The 11768-nt window shown below is 37.3% G+C and overlaps 1 protein-coding gene across 3 annotated transcripts in view; it reads left to right on the plus strand.

Annotated features, from left to right (window-relative positions):
• PIK3CG (phosphatidylinositol-4,5-bisphosphate 3-kinase catalytic subunit gamma) overlaps positions 1-10415 on the plus strand; it is a 37045-nt gene extending 26630 nt beyond the window's left edge. For all 3 annotated transcript variants that reach the window (XM_083805177.1, XM_083805175.1, XM_083805176.1), the window contains exons 9-11: positions 208-319; positions 2975-3132; positions 8342-10415. In XM_083805177.1, the coding sequence (XP_083661303.1) occupies positions 208-319; positions 2975-3132; positions 8342-8623 (552 nt within the window). In that variant the 3' untranslated portion in view covers positions 8624-10415. The remainder of the gene's footprint in view (positions 1-207; positions 320-2974; positions 3133-8341) is intronic.
• Positions 10416-11768: the final 1353 nt, after the last annotated feature.

An 11768-nucleotide genomic window follows, 5' to 3' on the forward strand; every position in this document is an offset into this window, starting at 1 on the left:
TTTATTTGAGCTAAGGTGTAGAGCCACAGGCAGTGCAATGCGGGGTTGTGATCTTAATCTCTGCTGTGCAACAGTGTTCTTTTTAAGGCAGTTTGTTTAACTTTTGCTTGATACGCATCACCAGAAAGGCATATGAATTTGAGAATGACTGAAGAAATGTTAGTTTCTAGCACTGAAGCATTTAACATCTCTAAAATCTATTTTTAGTTTCAGGCAGCTGTGGAAAGGTTTGTTTATTCCTGTGCTGGATATTGTGTGGCAACCTTTGTACTTGGAATAGGAGACAGGCACAACGATAACATTATGATTACAGAAACCGGTGAGTTTGGGCTTGTTGGTTTTCTTTTAGACTTTCATAGAAGATGCGAGGACTGTCTACACTTCATTAGGTTTATGTTTTAATCTAATAAATAATTCATGTAACAATGAATGAAGAAAAAGAATCCAGTTCTGTCAGCATTGCTTACAAATTCAGGTACTTGTGTGACATTGAAGCCTATCATCACCCCTTTTGGCCTTCTTATAAGCTCTAGATATTTATCATAAATGATGCTATTATTTTCCAAGGACGAGTTTGTTACAAACTAAGTCATGAGGAATGGAAAAGTAATCTTTATGTCTAGATACAAGATCTAAAAGCCAAAAAACTCTAAAAAGGAGACATCTATTCACCTGTCTGGAGTGTGGATGGGTTTCTGAGTGTGTCCAGTGGAGTTGTATCTGCCATCAGAATTCAGATGTTACTGGACTGTATGTTACTGGAGGAACATAATTGGTTTATATACCAGTAGAAAATCCTAGAAAGTGTACGTGGAGTGTAGTGGTTTTGCTTCTGAAGTCTGTGGGATGGTTTGTCCCAGGACAAAAGGGTTCCTTGTATACCAGAACACAAAGTGACAACAAACTGAATGCCAGGTTGCAGTAATTTTATAGTAGCAGTGAACCTTAGCTACACAAACATCTACTTCTATTTTTCCTTTTAAACATAAGCGTACTCAGCAAAGTGAGCATACTAAAAGAGCAAGCAATTTAAACATGAGCATGCTAAAGCATATTAAAGCAGGGGGCAAAGCACACTTGACAATTGACAAGGGATTGGCACCTTTAAGATTAATCACACCGACTAATGAGCTAAAATTGGGGAAATTAGCAAACTTTCTTACTCTCTGCAACGTCGGAGATCTTCGCTGGGCGGCACCCCCGGATCAACCAACAAGAGCTACCCTAAGCTTGAGTTGGGGAGCTACTCTTGCAGGGTTGCTACTTTCGGTCATCTGACTGACGAGCTGATGCAAGAGCACCAGGTGTGTTTCCAGAAGGTTGCTGGTCCGTGAATACCAGACTATTGTCTACTTACCATCAATGTCTAGAGGAGGACATTGTCTAGACCATTCACAAGTGACTCAGTAGGTCAACACAACCGTGTCAGCTGTGAATAGTCCATTGATATCTTTAAAGACGTAATAAATCACAGATTTCTTTGTGTAAGTTGGCTGTGCAAGCACGTTACATGAGCATTCTGTGTTCCTTTTGTCCCACGCCATACCCGAGGAAAGAAGCATCTCACCATGTGGTTGCAAGTCTCCTGAAAGAACCTAAATTTTTTGTGTTACAAACCTTGGGAATTATTTCTGTGGCTGTGTATTGATTCACCCCCAATTTTACTTCTCTATGGAAGTCCCAGAAAGGACCCCAGATCAAGCAGTACATATGAGGGAGTTTTATTTGGTCTAAGAAATTTACTTCTGGTTTCATGAGCTTGCTACTTCATAATTAGTCTTTACATAATGCGAAGAGACAGAAAATACTTTTGGGCTTAGTTAGATGACTGTATATTTAATATTAATCATATTGTAGTTAAAGTTTTACCAGTTGAAGGCTGGAGAAAGGAAGTACCCTGAAGGCAGAAATGAGCTAATTGGAGACTACAATAAAAAAAAAGTTCACCAGAAGTCCTTGAGGAAAAGAAGAAAAAGGCTTTAAATTCAACATTAATATATATAGTACTATAAGCATTATGTAATTCAGTGTAAGTGCCTGTTGGCAGAAAATTGAGGGACAGGTCAGTAGAAAGGGAGACAGTAAAGGAAAGGTTATTCATTTGTAATCAGGAGCAGGTTAGCAAGAGACTTTAGCAGAGGCTGTCTTGAACAACAGAAGCCAGAAGGATGTGGGGTAGGTTATGGGGATTCAAAAGCTGCCTGAAATGCTGAAACATCTAAGGGTGGTCCCCGTAAGGATCACTATCAAGTACCATCTAACATCATTTGATGTTTCATCTTTTTGTATACATACACCATTATTACAAATACATGTTTTTAAGTAAACATACTCTTTACATCTTGTCTGACAAACAAACAAAATAATAAAGTAATCCGAAGAGCAGCAGGGCACTCTGATCCTATAGGTGTAGCAGTCTTAAGAATGGATTTTTTCATCACTTTCTTGGGACCTGATAGTGTACTACAATCTCAAAGTTATCCAGGGGGTGGCAAGACAAACTTATTCAGTACAGTTCAGGAAGGTACATGAGTTGGTAATGCAGCTCTGGGAGGAACAAGCATGTTCTAGTGCCTGGCATTAGTCGAGGAGCTGGACAGCACCAGAATCCCTGGGAATTTGTAAGGTACCCAGCAAGCCTGTTCCATGTAGTGATGTGCTGGGATCTGATTGTTACGGATCTGAGGCACAAGCCTTCCTTGCTTCATTTTTGAAAAGCTGTAAGTGTATGTTTAGAAAACACAGCAGTTGGGCCTGGTTTTTAACAACTTCCAAAGACAAACAAAAAGTAACTTTGCCAAGAGGACATGATTATGTATTTCAAAAAAAAAGAGAGAAAATGTTGTTTTCTGCTGAACTAAAGAGCTATCATATTTACCCCCAAAAAAGAGGTTTTGGAAGTATAGTTGAATACAAATTAGTGTTCTTGACAATTTATTGTATTTGAGCATAACTGTGACTTCTTTTTATGAAGGTAACCTTTTTCATATCGATTTCGGCCATATTCTTGGGAATTATAAAAGCTTCCTTGGAATTAATAAGGAAAGAGTTCCTTTTGTGCTGACTCCGGATTTTCTGTTTGTCATGGGGACTTCCGGAAAGAAGACAAGTCTCCATTTCCACAAATTTCAGGTAAAGTGAATATTTAGCTGTAAGTCAATTAAGCGGTGTTTTTTACTCTCTGAAATGAACATTAGTGCCTTAGATTTCAAAGGTCTATGCTCCTGGGTATTATGTTAATAAAATTTACCGTATCATAATACAATTCTGGGATATTTTAGCTCCAACTAAAAGCAAACATTATCTGTAGGATTATGGGAACTAGGATGCAAACACCCACAAAGCCACACTGAAGGGTTTCAGTTAGCAGCAGACCAGCCAGGCTGTCCTTTCTTGTTTTGATCAAAAATATGTTGTAGGGGACGTCCGTATTTGTGGCAGTAGAGAGTGACAGCATTAAGCAGAGTCTTCTGTGTAGTCCAACTAGGTGTTCCTCATCTGGTTGTGCCAGTGTTACTCCCTCCTGCATCTGCCCTCTTGTCCTGGGGCTCAGCTTACTGCATCTGGACAGAAATTTACAGTGGCATTAAACTATGTCACATTCTAGTGTTGTGAAGTGGATGGACTTAATGGTCTGAAAAAGAAGAACAGTGTTAAAAATCTATTCTATTGCAGTTTCCATTTGAAAGTGAGCCCCTCCAAAACAGCTGTGATTTTGTTAACTTGTGTGGGACCTGGGCAAGGAGGGAACAAAGCAAAATGCTGTTTAGTATGTTTAGTGAAGTGTCTGAGAGCGTGGCTGAGCAGAGGTAAATGGATAGCTGGAGTGGTATTCCTGTGCACATCTTCAAGAACTTTAAATATGTGCCTGATTAGAAAGGAGGTTCCATATATTATCAAAAGAAAAAGTCTCTCCCAGTCTTAGAGTCAGAGCAGAAGACTAAATGAGATGTCTGGATTCTCTTTGGATGAACCAGTCTCTCTGACATGGTAAAGAGTTTGTTTTTCAACTTTGAGTACCTATTGTTGGATAGTGAATACATCCTGTTGAACGTATACGTTATTGTACAGCAAGTATCGAGGCAATTGTCATCCTTGAGCTCAAACTTCTGAAAATAACTAAACAACCAGGTGCTATTTTTGAATCTTTATTTTGCACAAGGCCTAGCTTTATTACAGTGTGGGTGTTTCGAAGGGGGCTTGTAGCTCAGATGGTTTAAAAGCAGGGTAGGTTTTGCTCTGGAAGGGGGGAATGCTGAGCCTGTGCTCTTAAAGAAGCCTGCGAGCTGTGCATACAAGAAGGGTGGCTATTCAGCAGCTGTAAGCCATGCCCACGTGTGGGACCAGAATGCCCATTTGGGATATTTCATTTCGTAGAATATTTCTGTTCTGGAAGCAAAAAAAAAAAAAAAGAAAATATGAAAGTGGGCTAATAGAGAATTGGAAGAGTAGCAACGTCTTACTGTCTACAGTGAGGTGATGTTGTGTTAGTGTATATAGATCATCCAGCTCTTCAGAGAATGTCTGACCTTTACTGCAGCAGCTCAAATACCAGAAGTAATAGGAGGTGATTTTGGTCTTAGCCTTTCTTTGGTATGCAATGCCTTTGTAATACAGTAGCAAGTCCTGGTTTTGACTGAATACAATTTTTTTATTTATTTTTTTTTACTCTGACTGTTTAGAAATGCTGTGATAGTGCCAGTATCAGTTCCATAGTGTCATTAACCAGTTGAACAGTGTTTAACATGCTTTACCTTTGTGAACTGTGACTGTGATATGTGACCTGGTCATTTTAAGTGGGGTGATTTAGACACAGACAACAGTAACGCTGACTGAAAAAAATGTAAGTTCATGTACAGTTCTGCTTCATTACATACTGTTTATAACCTGCTATACTGGTACTACATTAAAAGGCTTTTCTGTCTAAGAAAGGCTTTTCTGTCTCAAAGACCATCAAAAACAAAGCTGAAAGCAAAATACTTTCATACAAGTAAAATAGTAACATGGAGCAAGACATGCAGCACATATTCTGCTGGAAAAAAAGTATTTTTTAAATTATATGTTCAGAGTACCAAAAGTAAACAAAATGATAGCTTTGCTTTTCAACTGGCTGGGTTTATCGTGTTTCCTAATAGGGATTCATTCATTGTGCCTGCTGACTCATTCAAGTATTAATGGAAAAGTCTCAGCATTTATCCTTCATTAATTTTTAAGAGCATCTCTCATTAATTTGTACTTCAGCTACATTAAATATGTTGTACTTTAGATGAATCCTTTGTTTTTACAGGCTTCAGTGTTTTAATATTTGAAAATATCTTTGAGTTTGTTTGATTTTATTTCTCTGTCACCTATTGGATAGAGTCCCACAGATGTGTTAGCCACAGCTCATGCTGCAGGCGACAGAGAAGGCTAATTAGACAGGTAACTTTGATTAAATCCACTGCAACAGAGTATAGCTAGTTATTGCTGAACTTTTAAAGCTGTCAGTGGCATGGCAGCCTTTATGAAACTGGCAGAAAAGCTCACTTCTATTAGCTCTTAGTCTAAATTTTGATTCCCTTTTTGTTTGTTTTTCTCACAATGGTTTAAAAAAAATGGATGCCAGAGGTTAATAATGACATGACAGAAATGTTTAGCAGAAAACAATATTTGATAGGCTTGCCTTAATCCAAGAAGACAAGTATTTTTCTGTACCATCTGTGAATTTTTCAGATGCCTTAGTACTGTCCAGATTTCTTCTCCTGTAAGTGTCAAACGTAGTGGCGTTTCCTTTCCACCCTTTGGCTGAAACCCATACAACTCTTTTACTCCTATGTGCATGCAAGTTTGTCACTTAGAAGATTGAAGTTTTTCAGTAGGATGACCTTCCTGGTCTTTTGAGCTTTGTCCTCATAGCTGTCATTAGTTACCCTCAGTTTATCTTTACTAGTTTTTCCACTGAGTTATGAATGAACTTTTATTCATTATATCTCATTTATTTAATTAGTTAATATTTCATTACTTTACCCTGCTGACTTGATAATACAGAGATCTGTATTTTCATTACTAATCTCATAATCTCTTCTGGATGTACCATTTGTTTCCAAAATCACATGTATTTGATTGTCAAATAAAGGTGACAGAAAGAAGGAGGATGTACAATTCATCACTGAAAAACACTTTTTCTGTAGTATACTGTACAGGAAAGAGATGACCTATATAGCAGAACTTGGACAGTTTATATTAAAAAAATGCTTGACCTTTAGGATGCTAACGCTTATGACGGTTTCAAGCTGTCAAATTAATCAATTGTTCTTTGTTCTCTGTTGGCCAAGATGGGGTTGGTTTCTCCTCAGCTCCTCTCATTTTGCCTGTGGCTTTATATTAGTCAACATTTTTTTTCCTAATCCCGTGGTATTCACAAACCCTTGACACACGCATCTGTGTTACTCTTGATTCTCTCTGCCTTTCTCAGAAGCACACAAATGACTTTTCTTGAAAGATGTTAATTCAAACCTCCATTCAATTCCTGCCTGAATAAATAACTGTAACAAGTAGATGCAGATTTTTTTTAATCTGTTGAATTCTTACAAGGACTGCATTTGAGATGTAGTGATGCCAGTTTCTTGACTGCGTAATTGTTTCTCTGTCTTCAGACACCTTCAGTAGCGAGATACATCATCCATAGAGAAATGCAAAACCTTCTTTGATATCACTATAAAGAGCTTTCATCTCTTTCAAGGGGAACAAAACACACGCTAACTCTTGTGACACGATTTCCCTGTTTGAAGTTGATACACATAAGTAGAATTTTTTTTCCTAGTGTCACGGAGAGAAAATAATCCCTGTGAAAAGATGGTTGTGTTTTCTATTGTAAATTGTGCTTTGACCATTGCAATTCATCTTCTGCTTTGCAAGAACTAAACTGACATTAGAGTTTGTAAGTTCTCATCTTATTTCAGGACAGGATTTATTTGGAAATTTAGAGTGAAAGATTTAAGGGCTCAGGCAATAGAGGAGAAAAAAAAAAAAAGGAAAGAAAGAAACCCTACAGACAGATCTTCAAAGTGTCATCTTTCTTCCTTTGTATCTTCCTAACCTGTCTGATTGTTTGTCCTGATGATGCTGATGTGAACAGTGATAGATGTTATGATTATTTGTGCAATACTTACTGTTTCTAAGGAACAAAAATAAACATGTACCATGTGAAAAATAAACAGAGTTCTAGAGAGCTAATGAGATTTGGTAGAATTTACATTAAAACACTTAAATTTCATATATTTATTTAAATAAGTTCATATAAATTTCTGGAAACGTTAATATGAATATTTAGTTGGGCAAAAATCAGCATTGGTTCAGCCTAGGTTTTAATAGCAGCAGCCTTCCTGGAAATATTTCTCATCTTTTTACATTTCTGCATTGCAGGTCCAATTTAACTCTGTAATGTTTGATTGATTTCTTCATTGCATTGTTTTCCTTAAAATGTTATTTCTAAAAGTAAATGAGTAATAAATTTAATATAAGAAATAATCATTTCAATTTATGTATTAGTCACTTATCGTTAAGTATTCTTTTAAAAGGCATTTCATGTTTTTCCAAGCTGCAGAAATTTCATTCCTCTAAAGTTTATACTGTTAAGCAAAAATTATTTATATATGGAAGTGAAAATGCAATTTAGAAAAAAAAAAAACCAACACCACCAAGAACAATAATCCATTGAATGCAGTATGGCAGTACATAAACATAGCAGTCCTAAAGCCAGGTGTTGTGCCTGAGTTTAAACTAGAGCTGTCAGCTGGAAAAATTTCTCAGAACGCCAAGCCTGAAAAATCTTCTCCATTAGCAAGCCATCACCTCTGCACATTTTATAGACGCATATATAAAATGAAGAATAGACCCCTGGAGGTGCTGCTTTGTTCAGTATCACTTGCTGTCCCATGGTCTTTAAATGGGAACATTCCAGCTGTAGAGGAAGACGATGAATTACTGCCGTCTCTTTAACAGTCACAGAAAGGGATTATACAACAGGGAAATTAATCTGAAATTTTGGTGAAGCTAAGGCTTTACACTTTAGCAATTAATATAATATTATTAAAAAGCGCCTTTTGTTTGTACACCAGGAGAGGACTTGTTGCCCTAAGGTGTGTTCATGAATGAAGTAACAACGAGCAAGGGATGCAGACATCAGTTTAATGTTTCTGCTCAGATGAACAGCTCCCTTGGGTCTCCTCTGTCTGATGTACGCCAGTAATTGAATAGTGTTGGTCAGTGAGAGCACTTCATACCTGAGTTCCTGTGAAAATCTTAAACCATCCCTTTCAGTTGACCTCATCAATTAACAAACAATTCTTCTCTTTTGTAGGATGTATGCGTGAAGGCTTATTTAGCTCTTCGACACCACACAAACCTGCTGATCATCCTGTTCTCCATGATGCTAATGACTGGAATGCCCCAATTAACCAGCAAAGAGGATATCGAATATATCCGGGATGCACTGACAGTAGGGAAAAGCGAAGAAGATGCCAAAAAGCATTTTCTTGATCAGATAGAGGTTTGCAGAGATAAGGGCTGGACTGTGCAATTTAATTGGTTTTTACATCTTGTGCTTGGAATCAAGCAAGGAGTAGAAAAGCATTCTGCTTAACATTTTATGTAAATCAGCTGTAGGTGTGAATAGGAAGTTAGCGAATCTACATGTTATTATTTATGCATTCCGAATAAATGAGCAGTCGAAACTGCCTTTACTTTGCTGGCAGCTTAACTGGATCTTCAAAAAGGCAGGGGCTTTTGCTTTGCTGCTCCAGAAGATCTTCCTGCAGTGAAGATCTTTTTTTTTTCCTGAATGTCTAATGACGTTTCAAGTTGCTGGATTCTGTTACCTAGCTGCTTTGCTGATGTGGCCTGCAATTTTTTTTTTCTTTAGTAGTAGTGAAGGAGGAGCTTGAGTAAGATGATAACCTGCAAACTCAAATAGAAATTTTCTGTGGCATTACCTTAATTGTTCATGAGGGTCAAGCCCTTCAAATGGGGAAAAAATTCTATTTAAAATACATTGAAATGCCTGTAGGAAATGTATTTCTTTCTCAGGATGGTTTACAATCAAGTGTTCTTCACCCACATCACTCCCCTTTGTCCCTTTCCTAACATTTTGTTGTTTTGGGATTTTTAATGTGCCATCAGTAGGAAACAGCTTTGATTCTACTGCTACAAGAAATTACCTTACTGTTGTTTTAGCCTCCTGACATACACAACTGAGCGTGACTGTCGCTCCAGGAGAACTTTAGAGTTCCCTGGAGGCTCCTCAGGTTTGAACCTGAAATTCTGAAGGTTTATTTTTGGAAGTTTTTTTACTGTATTTTTTTAATGGGGAAGGTCCGTATTATATTACAGATCATATTCTTACTGTAAATTTACTAAAATTCCACCTGTATAGTAAAAGCTTTATAGAAAAAGCAATGGTACTTCCTTACTCCTCAGAGAAAAGTCCTTACATAAGAGTAATTGACATTTTACCAAATATTCGAGAAACCCAAAGTTATTTATTCTTTGGAGATATATTTTCAGGATATACCCATAAGGAATTAAATATAATCTTTGAAATTGTGTATATTTTGCTATTTATTTTTAAATTCTTGAAGAGACTATACTACTGAAAAGCTATTTATGAAAGAAAAAAAAATCCTTATCTTTAATTTCAATATTTAAACTTTAAAGAGGAAAAAACGGGCAGTGTTAAGTAGAATTTTAACTTGTGTGCTGTAGGATACCTGCAAATCATGTGGTCTGCCTACGGTAGGAAAAAAAATAGCATGAGTTAGTCTTTGACTTCAATTATTATAGTATACTTCCTCCTAATTGATTTGTACCAAAGAGAGAAGATGGCTTACAATATTGCTTTTTTGCACTTGTGCCTATGTAATTTCTTCTTTCATAGTAGTTTTACATGGGTTTTACATTAAATTTACATGATTAACTGAATTCTGTAATTCTGTTATCATTTGCTTCGATAGTTTCACAGAACTGTTAAGATTTTAACTACTGCTGCCACTGTTACTACTGAGTGTATTCTGGAAGGATTTTTAATAAATGTACTGTAAATGGTGTCTCTGTCATGAGACACAGGCAACCTATTTTTGAAATATAGATGTTTAGTTGGTTACTGTGCACAGCAATATTTTTGATGTATATGATAGACTTAGTTAAGGAAATCTAAAAAGTTAAGATGTAGAATATTTTGTTGTTCTATTATCATTCTGCACAAGATAGGCTTAAGAACATACTAAAATATAAATGAAATGGTGAATATTGTCTGTAAAATGATATTTTTAGATTTGTATTTTGTAGATCTGAAATAAATTGACATGTTCTATTCATTTGATTTTCCTTCATGAATAAGCACTTTTCCCCAAAATATCAGTAAATATTGTCACCCAGTCATTTCAAGACTGTGTAGTCTCAGTAAGAAATCATATTCAAAGTCCCACTCAGAGGAATTGTTTTAGTTCCGTATTAATAACTTCGTAGAATATCAAATATCTTCAATTTTAAGAGTCTATAGTGTTACAATTCCAATTACTATAATTGTAAAGTGTGAAGAGAATATTACCACTTTATAGGAGCACTTAATTCATTCCTGTTTTGTTCTTTAAAGAAAAATCTAAAGATTTTAGTAAATTCCTGGTTTTAAAAGAACAGGTAAATCTACTGCTAAATTCAAATGCAACATGGTCAAGTAAATGCTAATCACAACTTCAAGGGAAAAGGCATTCCTAAATCAGCCTCTATATGCAGATAAAGGTCTACAAGAAACCTGCACCCAGAGGAAGACTGTTTAGTCCTGCACTAAGCTTACACCAGTCATTTTTATCAACAGTTTACAATGTGCTACGCTGAATTAGGTACAGTATTTGTTACTGACATCTGAAACACCTCTGTGCTGAACTAATTAGCAGGCTTCTTTCTTCATCTTGCCCATGAAGCGTGCGGCTGGGCTGCCAGGCAGTGGTGAGCACCCCTCTGCAGCGCATTGGGATTTTGCCAGCCTGACTTCTGGGAGATCAACGGCAGCTGCTCAGTCTCCTTTCTACCCACAGAACAAGCTACTAGCTTGCTGCCACTTCCTTTACACTTCCGTGCATTCATGTGGCTGATGATCCGTTGGCTGTTACATGCCTCTCGTAACCTCCACCCACAAGAGATTGTTTTTTGGCCAAGGGGGGGGGAAAAAAAATGGAGATATGGTTTGAGGCAGCCTGGCCTCAAGGTGGGATGGAATTGCTCTGCAGGTGAGGAGGTGGATGGGGCACGCTGGAGGCTGGGCACAAGTATGGGTCTTCTCTTCCCAGGCCAGGTTCTGCAGCTGCTGGTACCAGGAGGCAGAGTGCAGTGTCCGGCTGTTGCCTTGTGCAGTGGTGGCTGCGCACCCAAGACCTTGGAAGGTGTTTCTTTAGGACAGCTGCTGCTGCCCGAGCAGGGAGTTGGACCACAGTTTGCTGAGTTTGGGCCTAACGTCTTTCAACGCCTAAGCACGCTCTAAATAGACCAGCCCTTCAAAATAGCCTTTTCATAAGGGCTATAAAGCAGGAAGTGTAAATTAATCACTAAACACATTTTTCACAGGCTCTAGCACAGCATGCGGAGAGAGAAAATTACTAATTTTTCTGAGTAGGTCTCAATTATCATCCTTTCCCGCTGTTATCCCAAAGATTTTTTTTAATTATTTTTTAAAGTTATTTTTAAGGTCTATTTTTTATGTTCTTTTAAGATGCGTTATATTTTTCCAGTAGCGT

The sequence above is a fragment of the Anser anser genome, assembly GCF_964211835.1.
Source record: "Anser anser genome assembly, chromosome: 1".
NCBI classification, from domain to species: domain Eukaryota; kingdom Metazoa; phylum Chordata; class Aves; order Anseriformes; family Anatidae; genus Anser; species Anser anser.